At 46.7% G+C, this 22993-nt stretch overlaps 1 protein-coding gene and 1 pseudogene across 1 annotated transcript in view; one reads left to right on the top strand and one right to left on the bottom strand.

Moving 5' to 3' along the window:
* The window catches only part of LOC135919058 (uncharacterized), a 210220-nt gene that overhangs the window by 74561 nt on the left and 112666 nt on the right, over nucleotides 1–22993 (top strand). Inside the window, exons 7-8 of the mRNA XM_065452799.2 lie at nucleotides 2295–2461; nucleotides 16065–16318. Coding sequence (XP_065308871.2) covers nucleotides 2295–2461; nucleotides 16065–16318 — 421 coding nt within the window. The remainder of the gene's footprint in view (nucleotides 1–2294; nucleotides 2462–16064; nucleotides 16319–22993) is intronic.
* Nucleotides 6850–13793, bottom strand: LOC135919040 (uncharacterized; annotated as a pseudogene).

Genomic DNA, 22993 nt, shown 5'->3' with positions numbered 1-22993 from the left:
ACAACATGGGCACAATTAGTACATGACGGGGGTAGTGGAGAAGTATGAGAGAGGCCTTTGCCCTGCAGTGGGCGTAACCAGGCTTATGATGATGATGATGAATCTGGGAATTCTTTTACATGAACGTGGTTTATTTCGCTAAATTTCTTTTCATAATTTGCCATAGTTAGACATTGTTTTACACAGGCCTTCGACTTTTAATGCAGAATCGAGTAATATGCATCTTGAATGTCGACGCACAACGCATAAGTATGACGAAGATTACATTCCAATAAATATCCTCCTCGCATTCGAATTCTTGGCGCGAAAGTATCTACAAATGTAAGCCTTTCTAACTTTTGTTGCACGTTCCTTGACTCTACAGTTGAGAACACGCCCGACTTTGCCGGTGCGCTTGAAGACCTTCTAAACATAATTAAAGGTCTTGCCTGTGTGGTGGTTAAGAATTACACGAAGTTGCACCTTCCATAAATAAAGATAATTTAAATTATACGTGTCGCACTTATTTGCACGTAACATTTATTTAAATGCTTCATCATAGCTTCCACATCGATTACAACATGCACGTTGAATTGGCAAATTTTATTTGCTGCTTTATCTTCTGTGATAACGCTGGGGGATTTCTCTCGTATTGATAGCAAGTTGTAGTGAAGAGGAAACCGGTGAATAGCTCCTGAGCAGCTGGTTTTTATGCTTGGATCTCCTGAGGACGTCGCATGATCCAGAGTGTGGCATCATCCGCATAATTTCGAAATTCCTATTCTTCAAGTTACTAGTGACACGTACGAGAAGTTCTCTTTGGCGGATAGGTTCAAGCGTTTTCTGAGTTATCGTGGTGAGTTGGGAATGGGAGAGAGAGAATGAAACTTTTATTTGAAGTCGTGACTTGTCAGTCGAGGTACGTGGGAGGGTCCCTTATTCCAGGAACCCTCTGGCTTGGATCGCCCTCCGGGCCCGGGCGGCTAGTTCGCGCTGGTCGACCAGGTCCGACTTGGAGATCGCAGCCTCCCACGTTTCAGCGAGGAGGTTTGGATCTGCGTCTGCTGCTATTAGTTGTGTCGCTGTGATGCTTGCCCGGGTGTTCTTGCATTGCAGGAGTAGGTGCGCCAAGGTGTCAGGCACGTTGCAGTGTGGACAGGTGTAGCTGTGTAGCGTCGGGTGGAAATGATGCAGCAAGATTCCGTGGGTAAAGGTATTGCTCTGGAGTCGCCTGTAGTCGGTGCCTTCGTTTCTTGTTAGTTGGGGATGTGGTGGAGGGTACACCCTGCGTCCAAGCCGATAGTGTTGTAGTAGTGCTTGGTACGTTAACGGTATTGTTTCCGTTTCCTCCGCTGATTTGTGTGGGTGGGACCTTTCTAGAATACCGTGCGGGGAAGCCCGGTTGACGCTTGCGCGGGCCGCGGTGTGTGCCGCTTCATTCCCCTCGAGTCCCTCGTGTCCCGGAACCCACATGATGCTGGTGTAGGGGGGAGGAGTATCGCCACGTTTCAGTAAGTTGATCGCTTTGGTGGAGACCCTGCCTTTCATGTAGTTGCGTGCCGCTGTTTGAGAGTCGGTGAAGACCACTATGGCATCCGCGCTTGTATGGGTGGCGAGTGCTATAGCGGCCTCCTCAGCTGTGTCCGCGCGTTTGGCGAGAATTGTCGCCAACGCCAGTGTCGTCCCCCTGTAGTCTGTGACGCTGATGGCAAAGGCGTTTCGGCCCGGATACTTGGCTGCGTCCACGTAGCGAGCCTGCGGGTCGTTACGGTGCTTGTGTCTGATGGCGTTTACCCTGGCGAGCCGTCTGCCCCGATGGTGTTCTGGATGCATGTTCCGAGGAATCTGAAGAACTTGTAAACATTCTCGCAGCTTCGATGTGATATTTTCCTTACGTTCGCCATCGTGTTCTATGTTGGTTACGTATCCTGTGCGTCGGAGCACTGCTCGGCCTGTGGTTGTGAGCTTGAGTCTCTCGATCTGGTTGATGAGGTGCGCTTCCGCGAGTTCTTCCCAGGAGTTGTGAACTCCCATGCGAAGCAATCGGTCAGTGGAGGCGGGGATTTGTGTTTTTTAACCAGCAATGTGATGTCTTTTACCTAAATGATATTGCACGACGAAAATAACAACATGGACGTGAGAGAAGACGATACACCAAGCGCTTGGTGTGTCGTCTTCTCTCACGTCCGTGTCATTTTTTGTCGCGCAATATCTATAAAGTAATGGATTACAAACTTGCCCGGAATGCTGCTCTCATTAATGTGATGTCAGCTACTCATGGCATTTTGTTGGAGACGTCTTCATTGTGCATGCAGGAGCTGTTGAATGAAGGTCTGGAGCAGCTAGCCGCGGATGTGGCAGGACTTATGGTTGGAACTGAACGACGCCAGGCGATGGAACTTGCCGAACGCAGAGCGCCACATGGAATTTTGACAGCACATCTAAAGCAGCTTTTGTCCAGTGTCGGCGACGATACTCCTAGGTGAGTAGGTGGAATGAGTAAATTTTACATTCCGTGCCAGAATGCGCCGATCCCCAGGTAATCCATTACCTTGCAATTTTGATCTAGACTCTTAACTGTAGTGGTTCATGGAATGACAGAAAATTGTCAAAGACCCCTCTCGCATCGACACGTTAAACGTTCTCGAAATAGACAAAGCTACATTCAACTCACGTTGTGACGTAAGTAAACGCGATTAGAAACAAATGTGTAGATAATTTGAAAAACATTAAATTTCATTGTCACTGTAGAATTATTAGCCTGTGATGACAGGTACTATTGCTGAAAGATGTGCAAGCTGGTTACTGGCAATGAATACTCTTTATAAAGTCGAGGGCTCGATGGAAGCCCGTCTGGTCGGGATGAAGCACGAAGCAATAAAACGATGGACACCTGTTGGTAGTTTGCGCTACGTACAGTGCTCACGGAATGAAACGCGACAGCGAGTATTTGGTAGAACCCAGCATATGTGCAGAGAACTCGAGAGTACCATGTCATGTCACTATGAATCTGGTCACTAAAGGTGACTCTGACTCCGCTCTAGGTGTTCACACCAAAGTTACGTCGATGTGACACGAACTGCAGCCGGTGGAAACGAAAGTATGGGCATTAGTTAGCCCTAAATTGACGCGTTTCATTCCGGGAGCGCGCTACGTCCACGTCCTGTCCTTCACTTAATATCGTCAGTGTAACACTAAGCGCAATATAATCGCGAGCGTCAACCAACTAGCCCCCTTCATTGCTTTACCTACCCAAAAAAGTACTAAAAAATGACTGTGGCTTAGCTAACGTTAAGCCCAGGATGCGAAGCACACTAGCCTTTATTTTAGTTGTTGAACCACTGTTTAGCCTGGTGAACTGCTGTTGCTTGGCTATATTTGGTTCGGCTAGACGAAGAAACAACTCATGCAGGCGAATGCGTGAGCTGAGACCCGGCTATGTAGCTACGCGGCCGCAAGCGAGCGCACGAGTTGAGCCTCCGCTTTTGCAGCTGTTGTGACGTCATATGGTAGCTACGCGGCCGCGCGCGGCGCAGCAAGGAAGAGCGTGGTTGTGCGGCTAGTATGCTTCGCATAAAAATGGCCAGGCTTAGCTTGGTTAAGCCAAGAATGCGTTGCATATTGCGCGAGTTGGGGCCCAGCTTTTCCTCCAGCTGTCGTGACGTCACGTCACGTGGTTGCGCTAAAGGTCAATGGTGGCTGCCCGGCCGCGCCCAAGGGCTGAACTGAGTGATTGCAATATGCAACGCATAAAAATAGAAGCAACCTAATAACAAACATAGCAAACTTAAAAGAGAATAGACCCACATATGAGACGCGCAGCAATGAACAATGGCTCATACCCTCAATGGTAGCTACGCGGCCGTGCGCGGCGCAGCAAGGAAGAGCGTGATTGTGCGGCTAGTATGGTTCGCATAAAAGGAATAAATCTAAAATAAATTTCGGCTTCCCTTGTTCACAAGTGTGAACAAGGCTTCCGTACAGAAGCTGAAACGTCTTCTTGATTTCCTCCTCTTTTTAGTACTTTTGGTCGGTGTCCTTCGTTTTATTGCTTCAATAATCCTTATAGCTCCAAGATAGACGTAGGCATGAACAGGCGAAATACACGTGATTGTCGGTGTGTAAAAGTCCCGTATTGAGCCAGTCGGGATGCCCGAATGTCCCTAGCTTTTGCTTTTTCTACAAAATGACAATCAATAAATGAGATTTACTTTTTATAATGCCTGACAGCTCGGCTGCACATAGTACTATTTTGTGTTCTCTCTCATGGTCCTAAACTGCACATAGTATTCTTTTATGTTCTCAGTCATTGTCCTGAACGTAAAGCGGTTTCGTGTTAATGCGTTAGCGTACTTAGGGTATTTCGCGCACTTTTCCGGGGCTGTATCTATATATGTTTGTATCTTTGCATTTACGCATACTTGTTTTTAACAGTTCTCACGCCTAGCCGGGTAACTATTTTAGTCTGTGGTCGAATGATCAACACATCGGGCTGTTGTGCTCAGGTAACAGACTTCGAACAGAAGCATAGCACCAATTTGGGCGACTCAGTCTGTGCTAGCCTAGAACGAACCTCTTTATATACAACTTGGGTCACTGGGGATGCGTCAGTAAGTGTGTGCCTCTCTTAGCGCATTTGAGGCCAACTTCGCTTGCCAGGTATGTGTCACTGGGAATTTGCGGCTCTACAATGGCGGTCAAGCTCTCTTAAATTTATGTGATGCTGAGCGGAGTTCTCACGGACAGCAACACGACACTTTAGGATGGTGTGCCACAATTTCACTCTGTAGGTGTCGTTTTCCTTGAACGGCTTGCACGACAACGCGTTAATGAGCTGAGCTACGAACACAGTTGGTAAATGCCGCCCGTCAATGAAACTGTCGACCACTCAGGTCAGTGATTGTTGCCTCGCAACAATCACTAACCTGAGTTGAATTGTTGCCTCGCAACAATCACTGAATTGTTGCCTCGCTTGCCGCACACTGAGTGTGCGGCAAGCGAGGCAACAATTCTCATTGTTCAAAGGCACATGCGCGCCACGATTCTCCTCTCGGAAGCCACGCGCGAAATTGTTCGCAGGGCCACTAGATGGCACAGTGTGTCCAGAAAGAATCGCGAGAGAGGAGCGCCGTTGCCGGCATGACGCGTTTCTCGGCGGTGGCAAGCACCGGCGCCCCATGCATTTCGGAGGCCCCGCACACGCTTCTTAGCGGCGGTGCTACTTGGTTTGTTACACAGGGAGCTTGAATAATGAGATGGGTGTCGTCGCTGTTTTTTCGTGCTGCCAGTTCGTTTGTAGACGGAAACACTTCACTCTACCTCTATCTCCACTGGCAGCCGTGTTAGCCGTACGGCTACTGAACCTTTCTTGAATGCGGCAACACAGCAAGGCTTAGTGTGCCAAGTTAGTCCTATGGTTGGTTTCGCGCTGTGTTACCTCACCACAGCCGCCCGACGCGCAAACTATCCGACCAAGTGCTCCCCAGTGATCCACGTAAGCGAGAAAGCCGTTAGATACAAGGGGGGGGCACATAGGGATATATGTATACAGATATACATAGCCCCTGGAAAGTACGCCAAGTATCTTAAGAATGAAGACTTTTTAATTGACTGCAGCAATGCAGTCTGCTAAAACCCGTTTTTTCTTCTAATCCAGGTCGGTAAATTTCATGTCTGTCAGTCTAAAAAATCTGATAACCTATAACTGCTGCTTGTACCATGCTCACGTGTTCTTTACTTATTTGTGTGTGTTTTCACGTTGTTTAACGATTGCTCATCAGCAGGGATGTTGAATCTAAGCCGCATCCCAATGTTCTTCCCGAAGAGCTGGATAAAGTTGCTAAAGGAATTACCGCGCACACAGACGCATACCATAAAGAATTAAAAGAAGTCCTTGATGAGGTGAGGTCGAGTCATGCTATGTTGTAACAAACTGTTTCAGGTAGTAACTTAAGATGAGTAGCTGTAGAAGCTCGCGTTAATTCTTTGGATAAAACGCTACCAACTGATCTGAAACCAACTATGTCTGATGCTGCTCGGGGGTGAATGCCGAATTGTCTTCATCCATCGATGATTTTGAGGATAGATTTTGACGGGAAAACCTTTTTTTTTCGGAATAACTGGTGCCGAAGCCGAAGCTTGGTCGCAGTCTGAAGATAAGGTCCGCTCGTTTATCTCAATTATAGGTATCGAGCTACCGCCTGATGACGACTGACTTGGCTCGTACGCGAGTAAGAAGTTCCGACCCGTAATTGTAAAGCTTTCTACCTTTACGATAAAACCAAGAAAACATTGTTGCAGAGAAGACCAAATTAAAAGGTATCGCGGTCAGTTTAAAGCGCAAGATATGCTCCGCCGTAAGGTGCGCACGCGGCCACGAGCGGCGCGGTTAAGCGACGTCGGTGAAATGCGAGCACTCAACAGTCCGGCGTCACGGCGTGGCCGGTGTGCGCCGGTGCGCTCGGCGAACTCAACGCCGCCGGCGCGGACATAGAGCGTGTTCTATTACACGCGGCTGCCGCTAGACCAGAATCCACTGCGCGCTGCAGCGGCAGCGAGCAGAAGGCAAAATGGCGACCAGCCGCGCGCGTACTGACAGTGCGGCTGTTTTTTCAACATCCGCAAGTGATGACAGCGCAAGTGAGGATGCACTTATTGAGCGCCTGCTTGAAGCGATTCGAAGTCATCCATGTGTGTACGATGTGAAACGAATGGACTACCGCGACACAGAGCGCAAAAACAACGCGTGGGAAACCATACGCAAGCAGTGTGGTCACGCCACAGGTAAGCTGCTTTCGTATTCATATTTAGGTGCAGTGCACAGTTGTCGCAATGTAGGTGGTCCCATTTCGTCTCCCTTTTTTTTCTGCATCAGTTGACCAGTGCCTCAAACTCTGGAAGAGGTTGCGTGACCGCTACAACAGAGAGTGTAAATTAATAGAACAGGCCAAGAGGAGCGGGTCCGGGTATATAGCCAGACGCACGTGTGAATTCCTCTCCGCAATGAAATTCTACAAAGAGTGTGGCCGTATGAGACCGTGAGTATTTTAGTGAATACTTTAGAAGTACTCCAGCCACGTTTCTCTTTCGCTGTGCGGACGTTGCATACGATCAAAGGTACCTCGCCGCTTTCGCTGCCTTATCACTAGACTGAAACGATTTCGGTTGTATTTTCGACAAAATTCACTGGACGTGTTTCGTTTGTTTACTTACAAAAATTAGTTGCTTACCCGCTGTTATTTTTTCCAATCTTCTCATATACGGAGTTTACTTCAGATGTTTTTTTATGCTACTTACTTGCCGATAACTTTGGTAATTCGCATTTGTCTGCTTTTGTGTAAGCAGACTGTTGGCAAGAGCGGTCAAAACTCTTTTCTATTCACAATTCCGCCATTCTGGCCCGAATTTTCTTTGTTTGGAACCGTATCGAACGTGCACTGTTAACAAACAGCGACCAGCCAGGACAGCACGGCGGAGGAACTGTTGCGCACCATGTGCGGCACTACCAGTGTGTCTCCCTCCCAGGACGAACAGGAAGAAGAACAAGCAGGCCAAGCGGAGCAGTACTGCATGGAGCAAGCTCCCCTACAGGCTGATGAAGGCACTTCTGTTGGGACGGCTCCTTCTGATGCTCAGAGAAAACGAAAAAAAATGATGATTTTGATCAGCAGCTTCTGAGCCACCTCAAGAAAAAAATGACAGAAAATGAGGCATTCGGTCTTTCCATTGGTATGACACTAGACGGGCTCGCTAGACAAGCAGCAGCTAAGTGCAAAGCACGGTTAATGGAGGTAATTGCTGAGTATGACATTTAAGCGCTTGAGACAACTATGCAGCATCTACCTTCATTTATCTTGTTGACTCTTGTTAGAGAAGGAGACAGCAGTATGCTGTTTCTTTTTGTTACACTATGAGTCTGCACTAGAACTGTACCTGAATTCTTACGTCATCTTTTTTTATCAAGTTTCTGTGCAGGTAGTGTGCAGCTTGAGTTAGGGAGAGTACCTTTGTATACTCACATGTGCGAATAGCCCAATATAATGCATACTTTCTTTATATTTGGTTGCAACATTGTCTTACATTTCAAATGAGTACATTTATCTGACTTGGAATTGTGACAGCCATCATAGGCAGGTCTTTTTATACATTTCCTTTGTATGTTTGAGCTTTGAACTAACCTGAGTGTGATTACACTACTTATTGTGTTCAGACAGGTTGTATTCTCATTATACTAAACGCTACAACATGATGTTCGATTTAAAACAGTGTATTATGTGCCTTCAGGTGCCATATTTGTAATAGCACATTTTTTATATATTTGTACTGATGTGTACCTGCTAGGGTAGTTGACATTACATTCACACACTCGCATCTACAGGTGTAGTTTCTACTTTATTTGCATTTGGCTGCAACCTTATGCTGTATTTGAATGACTGCATTGCAGTACGTTTCTCATTGTGCCTTGAAGTGACAAACATATAGGTCTTTTTATACATCTCATTTACACTTGTTTTGAACTGAATTAATGCAATTCAGATTCCTCTCATGTATTCGTAAGTGCATATTCGTTCCCTTGCATTTTTCTATATAAGGCTGCATGCAGCCTCGTGTGTTCCAAAGAGGGCAATATGTGCATGGCTCTTTGTGTCTTGAAGTGACAAAGCTATTCTAGTCACGATTTTCAAAGATTTCATTTTTACATGTGTTCTATGGTAGGAACATGACAGATATTGTTTACATACTCATGTGCACAGCTTTCTAGTGTTTTTTTTTATGTGTAACAGCGCAGTGTCATGTTGGATTTGAAAGATAACAATATGCTTAGAATGACAGAATGTTAAGCTAGTTAGTAGAGATGCATCGTAGCAAAAGGTAAGGGGTGCACACATGAACAGAAGAGAAGGTTAAATGGCAGAACACTGTAGATGTCTTTTCATGGCGTTTAACCTGTCGTTTTCTCTTGTGTTTGCCTCTCCACACCTAATCTTTTATTTAGTTTTTTTCTTTAATGAGGTCAGTATGTTGCTTTTTCAGCCTTGGAGTGAAAACACTATCCTATAGTCAGGTTACCTTGTTCAGTTGTGTTAATCGTGTTCTGCGACGTGAGCCCAGCTTAGATGACGTTTGCGCTCGCAGTTTCTATGTTATTACCTATTGCTTTATGACTACCTACAAAGCTACTAGCCTTGCGCTAGTGCTGTATGTGGTAACCAAACATTGTCATGTGCTGTGCACGCCATCACTCTTTCATTCCACTGTTTTAACATTTAAAAATCAATAAAGATGATGCTTACAGACTTCAAAGCTCATTTATTGTGAAGATACTTTATGTATTTCAAGAAGTAAACCAAGCAGCTGGTGTTACAGAAGAGTGCAGAGTTGCATCGTACATATGTTTACACAGCAGCAGTGTGTACTAACACAAAGCAACACAAGATCAGCCAAATTATTGTAGTGATTTAGCAGCACTGAAACAGAAGTAAAAATGACTAAAGCACATAATACAGATAAAAGTTAACAATGTCAAACACTATGATTGTTGCTGCTAACAGCCCATCGCGAGATTTATACCAAAAAAGAGGCAAGAAAATCAGTGCACGTGCAGAAATGAATTTCGTGAAAATTAACATTCGTGTCATGCAATGAATGTATACAAGCGCTTTACACCATCGTGAAATTTCGCGGTGTTGCTCAGATTCGCCGAATTACGTTAACCTGCCATGGCACGGAGCCTGCTGCAGACAAGAAGTAATTGGAAATTTCGTCTCTGAGTGCCATGGCTGCAGGAGCAGATCGATTACTGCTAGACACTGCAATTGCTCCAACCGGTGTGATCGATTGCCGCCAATACCCATCTTGTATTTCTCCGCCACACACAGCGTCACCATAGCCTGCAGGACAGTACACCGAATCGACCATTAAAAAGTTGTGCAGGCACACTGCCGCCTTCACCATGTCAGTGAGCAGCTCGGGCTGTCCCGTGGCAGTGCCTAGAAAAGCCCTCCACCATAAACGAGGATTCCAAATGCGCTCTCTATGCATCTTCTAGCCCTTGATAGACGATAATTAAATATTCTTTTCCTGTCGTCCAACTGCCTTCCTGGATACGGACGCATTAAATATGTGCGCAAGGGAAATGCTGCGTCGCCTACCATAAAAACAGGCCACCCATTGACTGCTGTCGTGGGTAGCTCCATACCTCCACGCTCAAAAACATCCCTAATGGAGCTTTCATTAAAGAAAGCACCATCTGAAATCCTTCCTTAGGCCCCGACCTCGACGAGTAAACCGGTAGTCGGCATCAACCACGGCAAGCAGAACGATAGAATAGAAACCTTTATAGTTATAATAATCTGACCCACTCTTATCCGGGCACTGAATCGCAAAATGCTTGCCGTCTATGCTTCCGACTACATTTGGAAAATTCCACTTTAAGCTGTATCCCTTGCTAATTTTATTCCAATGAGCAGCTGTTGGGGGCTTGAGAACGAGCGGTGATAGACAGTCCCATATCGCCGGGAGCGTTTCTTTTAAAATCCCAGCAACCGTTGTTGCATGCATGCAGTAGCTCATTGCGATGTCTTGCATTGAGGCGCCTGTTGCCAGAAACCTGGAAAATCACCAGTAGTAAAATTAGTTCACATGACATGTGATGCAAAATTTATCGAACCACAACTTAAAATACCCACTTCAACGCGTTACGCACTAATATTTATAAAACTACAATAAAAGGGAACACTGCGCATAAACAAAATGACAAATTGGAATTGCTATGCTTATGGGGCGTCAGAACATTGAACTCACCTTAACGTCACTGCCAGCCTTTCGGCGGTCTCCTGTGGTTAGGTGCATGCAGTATTCTCTCGTAGACAAGGCTCAACAGGTGATCGAACTTCCCCTTTGTCATTCTGCGAAAACAAGAGTGTCTTGTGTCAGATGATGCTTGATTATATTTATAGTCCCCAAAATTCCACTGCGGGATATAAAGCTAGCCGTAGTGGAGGGCGCCGCATTAATTTCCACGACAGGAATTACAATGCGTGCTAAAACGCAGGCACACATGCGTTTCTCTTTTCTTTTTAATTCACCTGCACCGAATTGCGGCCACCACGGCAGGGAGCAGAACGCAACTGAGTGATCTGCAAACCGGCTGACAGGATCTTTTTTTTTAACCATTTCCCTTGTTTTAAAAATGGCGCTTTTTAACATAAACGCAGGTCACGAAGAAAGGCAGATTGCGAAGAATGCAGACTTAGGTATAAAAGGAACAGCATTATCCCTTACCTGAAATACTTAAAGTGGTACTCAGGGTCCACTTGGCGCAGCTCCTGTACGAGCTGGCGGTAGTCGCCGAGTTGAGGGCGCTTGTCGAATAGCTCTCGTATGTACATGGTCCGCTTCCGTTTCTGACGTAGTCTACGTACTAGCAATACGAGTGCGATGTTCTGGCTGTCGGGACAAGTTAACGCGATGCCGCAAAAGTTTTCGTTTTAGGCGCACAAAGAGCGCGCGGAACGAGAAAAAGCGCGCGCGCTACCCGAACGGCGCGGGTATATGCAAGACGCGCATGCGCCATGGAAACAGCTGGCCGCGGCCGTGAAGTTGCGCTCCCGGACGCACAGATGGCGCCAGCCTCGCCCGGCGTGCGCGTGCCGAACTGTAGAGGAAGCAAATTTCTTGCACCCCTGGCGTCGCTGGCGCAGCGTGTCCGACTTCGCCTGCCGCGGCCACGCGCGCCGCGAACGCCGGACTATATCTTGCCCTTAAGCGAAGATTTTTCTAAGGAACACGCGCCAGAAACAGCACCTGTACGGAAACCCGATTGGCCAGCAAAATGCAGTACGTTACAAAAAACTATTTATTTAAAGAAATGCTTCTTTACCGTAGTCAGAGTGACATCGTATCTGAACTTAACCATGATTTTGCGTCTTCGCCCTCTCCTTCAGGTACGAATAATTTAAACAGTTTTGCACCCGCGTCCTAGCAATCCCAGCCTACTAAAATAGTCACAGAATCAAAGCCAGTTTCTGGCCTTCTTTACAAATATAAGAAGCGTATTAAATAGACGTGATTAATTATCTTCCTGGACTGACGACTGCTCTGCAGACATCGTGGTTCTAACTGAAACCTGGTTGTCGAGTAAAGTTCACGATACGAAAAGTTTACAATGTAGAAACAACTACAAGTTCTGCAAGTCTCATCGAATTACAAGGACAGGTGGTAGTGATCTCATAGCAATATCGGATAAATTGCACTCTCAAAGAATTTGCACAGCTTCGCCACTTGAACGTACTTGTAGGCGCGTGTGTTCGGTTATCAAGATGATGTTCTGCTTGCTTGCTACCGTCTGCCTCACTGCTCCTTAAACTTTTGCTAGAACTCGCGTGACTGTTTGTACGCAGTATCTGTCCGATAACCAAATTCGCAAAAATTCTTAATGGACGATTTTAAGTTTTCAGACATGGAGCTGTGGGAAAGGAACAGCTGCCTGTGGCACGGTGAAAAGCAACATTTTAGAAATTTGTGCAATGATATTATATCAAACCAAGTAATCTTTGAACCCACGTGCACCACAGTATAGTAATACTCTTGATTTGGTTTTCATATCTAATCATTCGGTCATTCCATCGATTGATTATTTACCTGGCCTCGGTGACTGTCGCATTGTACACTTGTGCAGTTCAGCCGCAGCGTCCTCTGCGTGCAAGTTCGAGCGGTGTTCGAGCGGTGCTGTAGAATAAGAGACGGAGAACTTTTACTTATGGAAGCATGACAGGACATCCGTTCGCTTCGAGCGCGTCAAGACGACTCATTTATTTTTGACAAGAAGTGCGGGAAAAGCGAGAGAATAGAGAGAAAGGTAAATACATTACACTGTGTCACACAAGCTTTCTTGCACCCCGCACGTGCAAGCAACCCTCTCCAAACCTGAACGGAACAACCGCACCGCCCGTCGCTTTTCACAGAACGCGCCCGCCAGTAATTTTCACGCAGTGTGAGGGGTGTCAAGTGTCCGGCGCTTCTGCCACAGCGACCTTAGCAGTGCCGGTTTAGGTGGGGGAGTCCTCGCCACATCGTTCGAGGCCCTCAGCGCGGAGGTGCTTTGGCTCCAGAATGGAGGATATAAAGCTTCCCCCGGATGAGCCAACTATTATTGAGCTCATTGCTCCACAATCTCTAAGAGAACAGCAGCTGTATCGGTTGCTTCACCTCTGTTTCCCCACTCAATAACAATTTGCAGGACCGCACCCTGGCTTAATTCTGGCGGTCTTCCCTTTCCTGAGATCACTCGATGTCGTTGGTTGGCACATATGTGCCGATCTGAGCTCCAATAAGTACTATTGCCTCCACCGTTTCCCGAAACCATCGGCTATGGCAGTCCGGTACTTCCTGCGTCGTGAAAGATGCATGCCATCGCCAGGAATTTCGTCCGGCAGCAAGTGTGGAGGAAGGGCTCTCAACTTCCTTCCGAGAAGGCAGTGCGCCGTTGACAGTGGTTCTGACTCTTGAGCATGATTATTTATGATAGTCAAAGGGCGTCAGTTGATCTCGGCCTCCGCCTCATAGAGAACGATGGTGAGTTTTTCGAAACTGTAACTGCTCCGACCGAACACCTTTCACAATGCTACTTTCACAAATCGCACCATCCGCTCCTAGAAGCCGCCCCACCAAGCTGCCCGTTCAACAATAAACTTCCGTCTGATCTGCTTTACGGCGAAGTATGACTGGAATTGCTCGACTTGAAACAGCATGAACATGGCCTTTAGATCCCTGGCTGCACGCTTGAATGTGAGCGCATTGTCCGAGTACACCATCGAGCAGATTCCACAGCGTTCCGCAAAACGTTTAAAAGCCAACAAGAAGGCTGTAGCCGACAGGTTGCTGACGAGCTAAAGGTGGACGGCACCTCTCGCAGCGCAGGGGAAAATAGCGATGTAGCATTTTTTTTTTTTTTGCTGTCCCATGACTGTTGACAAATCAAGGGCCCTCTGTCAGCTTTTGTCACTGTGTCAGCTGGAAGTGGGGCTACTGGTTCCGTAGCTGTAGGGCAACTTCGTTTGTGACAGATGAGGCACCGCTTGATAACTTTCTTTACGGCCTGATGTCCTCTGATAAACCAACACGATTCTCTCAGCTGTGCTAGAGTATTGTGTACGTCCGTGTGCAGCATTCTCAAGTGTTGCTTCCGTATGAGCAGTGACTCGAGGGGGTGATTGCCAGGGAGAACGATGGGATGCTTAACTCATCTTTGCTATAACTGAATGGGAAGTGTTCACCAACTCGCATGAGGCCATCTTTGTCGAAGTACCGGTTGAAAGGCAAAGCAGGAGAGCTCTTGTGTAGCGGTCTTCGATTCTTCAGGTTTGAAATGTCATCGCTGAACGCTTCTCCTTGAGCTTTACCCAACCAGTAACTTTCGGCGCCGATTGCTTCTACAGCTCAATATAATTCACAGCGGTCTGCAAGTTCGTGCAAGACTGTCACAAATTTGTCCGCACTTTCCCCGGGTTCTTGCTTCTGGCGATGGAAATTTGCCTTTCATAGACTATATTCTTCGTGGCCACAAAATGGGCGTCAAATATTTCTTCACTTTCTCATAGCGTCGAGGCTCCTCTTCGGTAAGGGCCAATGTGCGAAAACTTTTTCTGGCCTGCCTGCTCATGCTGTACAAAAGCGTTCACACTTGGCATCCTCCGCTCGGTCGTTCAGCCCCGACGCGTAGCGGCAGTCATCGAATGACATAATCCATTCTGCCTATTGGGATGTCCAGTCGAACTTCAAGGGTGTCGGTGGCGGGATGGCTGCCGGTGGCGCGGCTGCCACTGGCGGAGCCGTCATCGCGCAGATCGAACGCCGGGTGAGCGCCGAAGAGGTTACTAGGATTGGGGGTCGATCCCACTTCTGACACCATATCGTGTCCGCTGCCGTAGCGGTGATGCGAGGAAAAGACTCTTGCCACTCCGATGCAGCCACGAACCGAAAAAGCACGGTGCTCATTAGACAGCCGCTTTTAATCCCTTTTCTTCAATGACTTCACAGCCTGCGCACACGTGTGCTGGGTCAGATCAGAGATAGCCGATAACACCACTATTCTGCCCGCCTACCTGCACATTGCCTTTTTCGCTTGTGAGGAAAACGTTTTGTCCTTTTGGATAAAAATATCTGTTCCTTTAAGCTTCCTCGCAATTTGAATGACAGATTGTTTTTCAGTGTAATCTTGGTAATAGGCAATTCTATGCAGTGGCCTCCATGGCGGCCAAGATCGCAGATACGCTCTATATACACGTGCATTTAACTTCGGGTTTTCCCTCAAAAACGTCATTAACAACACTTATTCTTAGAGATGCGTCGCTTTCTTTGCTCTCTTCAAATATTTCATAAACAATAACGTTTGACCTTCGACTGCGATCTTCGTGGTCCACAAGTTTTCCACTTTGCAACGCTAGCGTATTCTGAAGGGACAGAGACGATGATTGAAGTGCTGTAATTTAGGAGGCTTTTCTCTTGATTCTTTCATAACTGTTCATGTGATCGTAGACGCAAGTCAAGGTCATGAATGAGTTGCTCACACTCACTAAACTTCGTTTTCATCTCAGCAACATCAGCGTGGATATCGGCTTGCCCGCTCAGAAAATTTTGAAGCATTTCAGCTGTAGTGGGTCCCAGCTTGGATGCCACGTCACCACATAGCAAAATTGTAAGAACTACGCCACACTTATAGGCGATACTGAAACAAACAACAGGGAACAGCAAAACAAACAAGAAAACCCTGTACCCACCTTTTGTCGTTTGCGTGCGCATGGCCTTTGCTACGAGGCGGGCGATCAGAGAAGGGTGGTTATCTCGAAATGTGTATGCAACGAAACGAGTAAAATTTTGGGGGGTAGGAGAAATATGAAGACGAGATCGCCGAATTAAAAAAAATTGCAACAGGAAGCTGACCTCTATTTGTAAGCTCATATGCAAAAAAAGAACAAAGATCAGATTGCCGCGTTGAGCCGCTAGACTTGGCGCCTGCTTGTAAGTACTTACTATATGGCGGTGTGATCTATGCAACTTGTACGACCCTTTACTACTATGCGCAGGCATGGCGCCCAAATCACAGACCCTACTCTAATTCAAGAAGCGGAGAGCCTACTTCGCGGAACATGGGATCCAGCTTCTGAGAATGGCCTTGAGCCGTGCTCAGAGACGCACTGGCGTCAGCGTTTGGCGGCTTGCCTGACACCTGTCTTGGTGAAACCGGCACCAGATTTTCCATCGCAGCCAGCTAACGAGTGGCCCGGAGATCTTGTACTGGAATCTACGAGTAATGACGGTACGGAACATCGTGACGTAGGTAGGTCCGGCTGTGGCAATAATTAAAACCTTAAGCATGCTTTACTATAGGGCAGATACCTTGTTTGTCGTTGTACCAAATGATTTATGTAGCATTTATTGTAATGGTGCTATTGTTTGATGTGCGAAAATAGCTACGTGCACAAATCGCCGACACAAATCTCAAAAGAACACACAAGGACAATATTTGTCAGAGACTACGGCATCGTCCTCATTCTTATGGTACCTTCGGTTGGTCGTCTCGGAGCGCTCTAGAGCACTCAAGCAAGCGGCGTTGTCTTCGGCTGGTTGGAAGACGGTGCGCGCCCTCTGTTCTGCTGGTTCTTTTCGATCGTTCTATTCCATCTTCGAGGGCTCTGAGGCGCTCCGAGCCCTGTCGTCGGAGCAGTCATCGAGACTGAGAGCGTTTCCAGTCACGTGATCACAACGCAGCGTCGCGGCGTCGCCGCCTGATGTTTCTGCGTCGTCTGGTCCCTGCGTTACGTCGTCTGAGCTGCAAAAAAAAAAAATCCGTATAAGCGCTGCGTAATGCCCTCAGCTTTGCTGGCTTAGGTAGAACAAAGCAGCAACAGCTCCGAAAGCGACGACGACTTCAACGGTACTTGTGAGCAGAAATGTGCCCAGCTCTTCAACATGCCTAACAGAACACCGTTAGGCATGTATATTTCCTCAGTAACCTGAGGAAAGACACCTTTCCCCAGGGAACTGGGTTTCCTAACGTGCTTGACCGTATTGATGGGACATACTTTCCAATCAGATGGCCAAACAACAAACTCAGATCAACATACACGAACATACATGAGCATGTTTCAATATCCATGCAAAGCATATGGGACAGCAATGGGAGATTTGAAGACATTTTTACGGGCACCCGCAGCAAGATCCACGATACCAGTGTTCTTAGGCTGTCAACAGTGAATAAGGATCTACCAACGATCTGCGGAACCAACCAGTACCACATTCTTGGAGATGCTACTTACCCAATAAGAGAACAGCTTCTTACACCATACAAAGATTTTGGACGAATCACAGATGCGCAGATTGTACACAACCACCGTCGCTCTTTGACGCGCATTGTTATTGGAAATGCATTTGGGCGCTTCAAACAGAGGTTCCGCCAAGTACGGTAGATTGAAATCGTAACAGTGGTCAAAACAACACAATTCGACATTGCTTGCTGCACAATGCACGATATTTGCCGGGACGTTGGGGGTATAAACTTAGACGGCATTTTAACTGATGACGACCTGCAGGAAGGGCAACAAGATATCGCTCAGCATCACATTCTCCAAGAGGGAGATTTTAAGGAAGTAACCCAGTCTACCCCGCAGGGGCGTTTGCGTCAGCAGGCGTTTGGTGTGTTGCGACACCACTTACCCGAGCACACGAGGGTTGGACCCTCCCGTGTGTAGCCGTGTGCGGCTTAGCCGTGTCTGGGGAAAGGGGGATCCTGGAGGATGAGCTGATGCTGGGTGTCTGGACCTTTTAGGCCCCCCGGTGGAGGCAACACACCTCTTTGGCCTCTGCTTCACATAGACGGCACCTCCAGACTTACCCACCTGGAGGAAATCGGCAGTCGCCTTTTCCTGTCCCTCTATTCAATCTTTTAACGCGACAGCGTTAAGGAGCTCGTGTCGCAGAAAAGCTGGTGTCGTAGGTGTCGGCGTCAGCGGCGTTGGCCGTGAGCGATAAATTCTAGAAGGCACTTCATAAATAAAAAAACACCTTGCAAGATGGGCTGGTGGGATCGACCCAGGGTCTCCGAAGTGTGAGACGGAGACGCTACCACTCAGCCACGAGTTCGTTCCTTCAAAGCGCGACAAAATCACCTCTAGTGAATGCGCTGTTGCCTTAGAAACGCGCCGTAGAAAGTTATACTGCGGTGTATGTCGGTATATATGACCATGTAACTTACAGAAGTCGCAGTTTCACGAGTAGAGAAGTACGTTTCCGCTACATTTCTTCTGCGCACACGCAGAGCCATCTTGCGGCAAACGCAGAAGAGCCCCTCCTCGCAATGTACGGCGCTGCCCGACACGCGGCGCCCCACTCATCCCATCACCGCGTCCGCCTTCATGGCGCGCCGCGGCCCGGTTATCTGTGCCGATCGCGACGTTTCGGCGGCGTAGATCGTTTGAGTAGGCGGTGCGAACGGGGTGCGATAACGCTATCGCGTTCCACTCTTGAAGGCGAAGCTTAAGCGTCCTCCAATTTTTGCTTTCCCTCTCGCTGTATCTTCTTTCCTGTCTTATCACTTCTTGTCACTTCCGAGTTTCAAGGCGGCAAGGGTTAACCATGTGGGCATGGCCTTCCTTGGTCATGGTTATATGGTTATAGCAGTTATGTATGGCTAGTGGTTCTTAAAACACTCCCATGTTGGGCTCCATGGTGGGCGGCCAGCTTAGCTGCCGCACGTATATGTAGTTACATGGATAGAACCCCCTCTTCAGCAAAATCTGATCGGAGGCCGAAAAGGCACCGGACCGAAGTAATGAACTTCAGTAAACCTAGTGATAGCTTTACAAAATTTTTTGTCATCACGTCTGAAACTGAACGAAACATTCAAGACATGATCCCTTTCCTCATTGCCAAGGCACTCAACGAGTGTATTGGTGATACCTACAAAGCAAAGAAAATGAATTCTGGAGACCTCTTGCTCGAAGTTATGACGGCTGAGCATAGCAGGCAGATTAAGAAACTTGAAAAGATCGGTGAGAACAGTGTGTCTGTTTCACCACATCGTACACTGAACTACGCGATAGGTGTGATTTCTGATACAGAACTCCTAAAGTGCACAGACGAGGAAATCGAAGATGCCTTGAGAGATCAAGGTGTTCTATGTGCAAGACGAATTAAATTTAGGAAAAATAACATTCAAAATCCGACCAAACACATTGTGCTGACCTTCAACTCCTTAACGCTTCCAAGTGCCGTTAAGGCCGCCTACCTGTACCTTAGAATAAGACCATATTTGCCCAATCCCCGCCGGTGCCTTCGGTGTCAGAAATGTGGGCACGGATCCCAGTCATGTCGCGGAAGAGCAACCTGTGCTAAATGCGGTCAACCAGACCGTGGTGAAGCGTGCACAAGCGAGCTGTGCTGTGCAAACTGCGCGGGTCAGCACGCGGCGTTTTCCAGATCTTGTCCTGAGTGGAAAAAAAGAAAAAGAGGTGATTTCATTGAAGGTACGGGAGAACATATCGTACATTGAAGCCAAAAAGAGAGTTGCGTTTGCCGATAGAGGTACTTACGCACAGGCGTTGCAAAGAGGGCGTGCGCCGCCGATGGTGTCAGTTGGAACACAGGTGGAGCTGCTGGACAAAGTGTCAGCACTCCGGCCCCCTCACCCAGTGAAAAAACAGACGCTCGTAGCAAACCTCTCCCAAGAGACCCAGAAGCTTCTGCTGGGGCTGACGTTGGTCAGAACGCGGTAGAGGCCACGAAGGTCTCAACATCGGTGCCGAAGGACCGCTTTCTTTCCAAGAAGTCGTCACCTTCATCAAGCACCATCAACGATGAACGCCCAAAGGGCGATGATATGATGGAAGTGTGTCCGCCGGACACGAATCAAACAAAAGAGCCTACATTTAGTAGGCAGACCAAAAAGTCGGGTATTCCCCCTGCAAAACACAAAGGGGGTAGACTTCCGGTCATTCCCCCAGCCAAGGAGACGTGACCTAAAAAGCATTTGAGTAAGTTTCTTGCTCATTTACATAGGTCATCTTTGTGACCTTTTACATAGAATTTCTTCGTGAAATACTTGATAATCCACATAATCAAATATGGCTACTGTTGTGCAGTGGAACTGCCGTGGTTTAAGAACTAATATTGATGACATTTACGATCTTTTCGGGGATGCTGAAGCTTCTGTTATGTGTTTGCAAGAAACTCATTTGAAAGGTTGCCATAAGCAATCTCTGCGTCGATATGGCATTTTTCGAAAAGATAGGGAACAGTCTTCAGTCGCATCCGGAGGAGTCGCTATAGTGGTTGGTCAAGGAGTCCCAGTACGTGAAGTGAAGCTTAACACTAACTTAGAAGCTGTTGCAGTAAAGGTTCAGATACGAAAAACAATGACAGTATGCTCCCTGTACTTACCACCAGGTAAGAATGTCACAAGGAAAGAATTAGAAAATCTCCTGGAAGAACTTCCGGAACCTTTCCTTTTATTGGGTGATTTTAATGCTCATAAGAACATCTGGGGCAGTAGCCACACTGACGCGAGAGGGAAAATGATAGAAGAATTTTTAGACAACTGCAATTTGTACCTTTTTAATGATGGAAAGCCAACATATTTTATTGCTAAATCACAATCTACTTCAAGCATTGACCTCTCCTGTGGCACGCCGTCACTTGCTGGGTTTTTTACTTGGGACGTGAGGGAAAACCCACGTGGCAGCGACCACTACCCTATATTACTCAAGCCGATCGATGCGCCTCCAACAATGCCAGCACGAAGGCAGAGATGGAAGCTGGGTAAAGCAGGCTGGTCTTTTTTTCTGGAAAGCTCTGAAATAAGGATTGATGATGTAATCGCACTCAATATTGACGACTTATGTGAGGCGATAACGAAACAAATTTTAGATGCAGCTGAAAACTCCATACCACTTTCACATGGAAAGCTTCCACGTAGACCAAAACCGTGGTGGAATGATGCATGTGACAAACCTCCTAGAAAACAAAACTGTGCATGGTCTCGACTAAACAGGTACCCAACATTTGAAAATTTATTGTTTTTTAAACAGAAGCGCAGTGAGGCTAGAAGGGAAAGACGGATAGCAAAAAGAACATCATGGGTGAAATATGTGAGCTCAATAAACAGTCACACAACAAGTAAATTAGTCTGGGAGAAAGTGAGAAAAATTGACGGTGTTCATACAGAATACACACTCCCTATATTTGACGAGGAAACGATCTTAAAGGACAAGCAAATATACTTGGCGAGCACTTTGCTGGAATTTCGAGTGATGCTCATTACACTCCCGAGTTTCTTAAGATAAAGGCCACTGCAGAAAAGAAAGATCTTCGGCTATCACTGAATAGTACTGAGCCATACAACTGTCCTTTTACAAAAAGTGAACTCTTCGATGCGATATATTTAGGAAAGAGCCGTTTAGCAGGTCCGGAGAACATACACTACGAAATGCTGCGACACCTACACATGAACACGTACGACACACTCCTTCACCTCTTCAACAGGTTGTGGGCGCAAGGCTATTTTCCAAAAGCATGGAAGAAGGCGATAGTTCTACCACTTCTAAAACCTGGAAAGCAACGCTCTGACCCTAACAGTTATCGCGCAATTGCCTTAACCAGTTGTTTAGGAAAACATTCGAAAGAATGGTTAACAAACGGCTTGTACACCTTTTGGAAAGTAACGGGTTACTTGATCAGTACTAGTGTGGCTTTAGAGTCAATCGCAGCACAATCGACCAATTAGTCCGGTTAGAAACAAAAATCCGTGAATCTTTCGTCCAAAGGCAACATTGCGGCTCCGTTTTCTTTGACTTGTGAAAAGCATATGATACGACGTGGCGACATGGCATATTAATGGACTTGCACAGATACGGAATAAAAGGGCACATGCTTGTTATAATCAAAAGCTATTTGGAGGACCGAACTTTTCAGGCGATGTTTGGACCAACTTTCTCCAACTGTTTTATGCAGAAGAATGGTGTGCCGCAAGGTGGAGTATTGGGCGTTACACTATTTTTAGTGAAGCTCAATTCGATAACTACAGTTATTCCTTCTTCCTTAATGTATTCTTTATATGTCGATGACATTCAACTTTGTTTCTCCTCTTGTAATATGGCTACTTGCGAACGCCAACTCCAGTTGGGTGTAAACTCTATAGTGCGATGGGCAAACGAAAATGGTTTTAAATCTTGCGCAGAAAAAACAATATGCGTAAATTTTGAGTCAATACCGAAGGCTCACACCGGACCCAACATTACATATTAAAGGACATGAAATCACGGTAAAGAACGAGCACAGATTTTTTGGTATAATCTTTGACAAGAAATTCAACTTCAAAGCGCACATCGCTTATGCAAAACAGAAATCTCTGAAATCCATAAATTTAATAAAGTTCCTATCCCACCGATCATGGGGTTCAGACAAAATATGTCTGCTCCGAATATACAATGCAGTTGTCCGGTCACAATTAGACTACGCATGTTTTGTCTACGGCTCAGCTCGAAAGTCGGTATTAGAGGTTCTTGATCCGATGCATCATCTTGGACTACGTCTGTGTTCCGGCGCGTTTCGTACGTCCCCCATACAAAGCTTCTATGCAGAAACCAACCAGCTGTCTTTGGAACAGAGAAGACGTTTTCTTGGAAACCTGTACATAATGAGAGTACTGTCCTGTTCAACGCATCCTTGTAGACTACTGTTTACAAGGCCGTGCTTTGAAATACATTTTAGCAACAAAACGGCAATCATTCCTTGCTTTTTTATCAGGTACCAAAAACTGAATGCTGACATATGTTACGACGTAAGAAATAAATTCTTGCAAGATGAACCTTCTTTTGCTCCTTGGGAGATGAAACATGCGCAATTCGACTTTAGGTTAACAAAAAAAAACAGAAAACAATCTTCACCAAGAGAGGCGTTACTAAGTGAATATTTAGGAATAGAATCAGAATATAATTTTTGCACAAGATATTTTACAGAT

Source organism: Dermacentor albipictus, unplaced genomic scaffold (assembly GCF_038994185.2).
Source record: "Dermacentor albipictus isolate Rhodes 1998 colony unplaced genomic scaffold, USDA_Dalb.pri_finalv2 scaffold_15, whole genome shotgun sequence".
Taxonomy (NCBI): domain Eukaryota; kingdom Metazoa; phylum Arthropoda; class Arachnida; order Ixodida; family Ixodidae; genus Dermacentor; species Dermacentor albipictus.
This window is presented reverse-complemented; position numbering and strand designations above follow the sequence as displayed.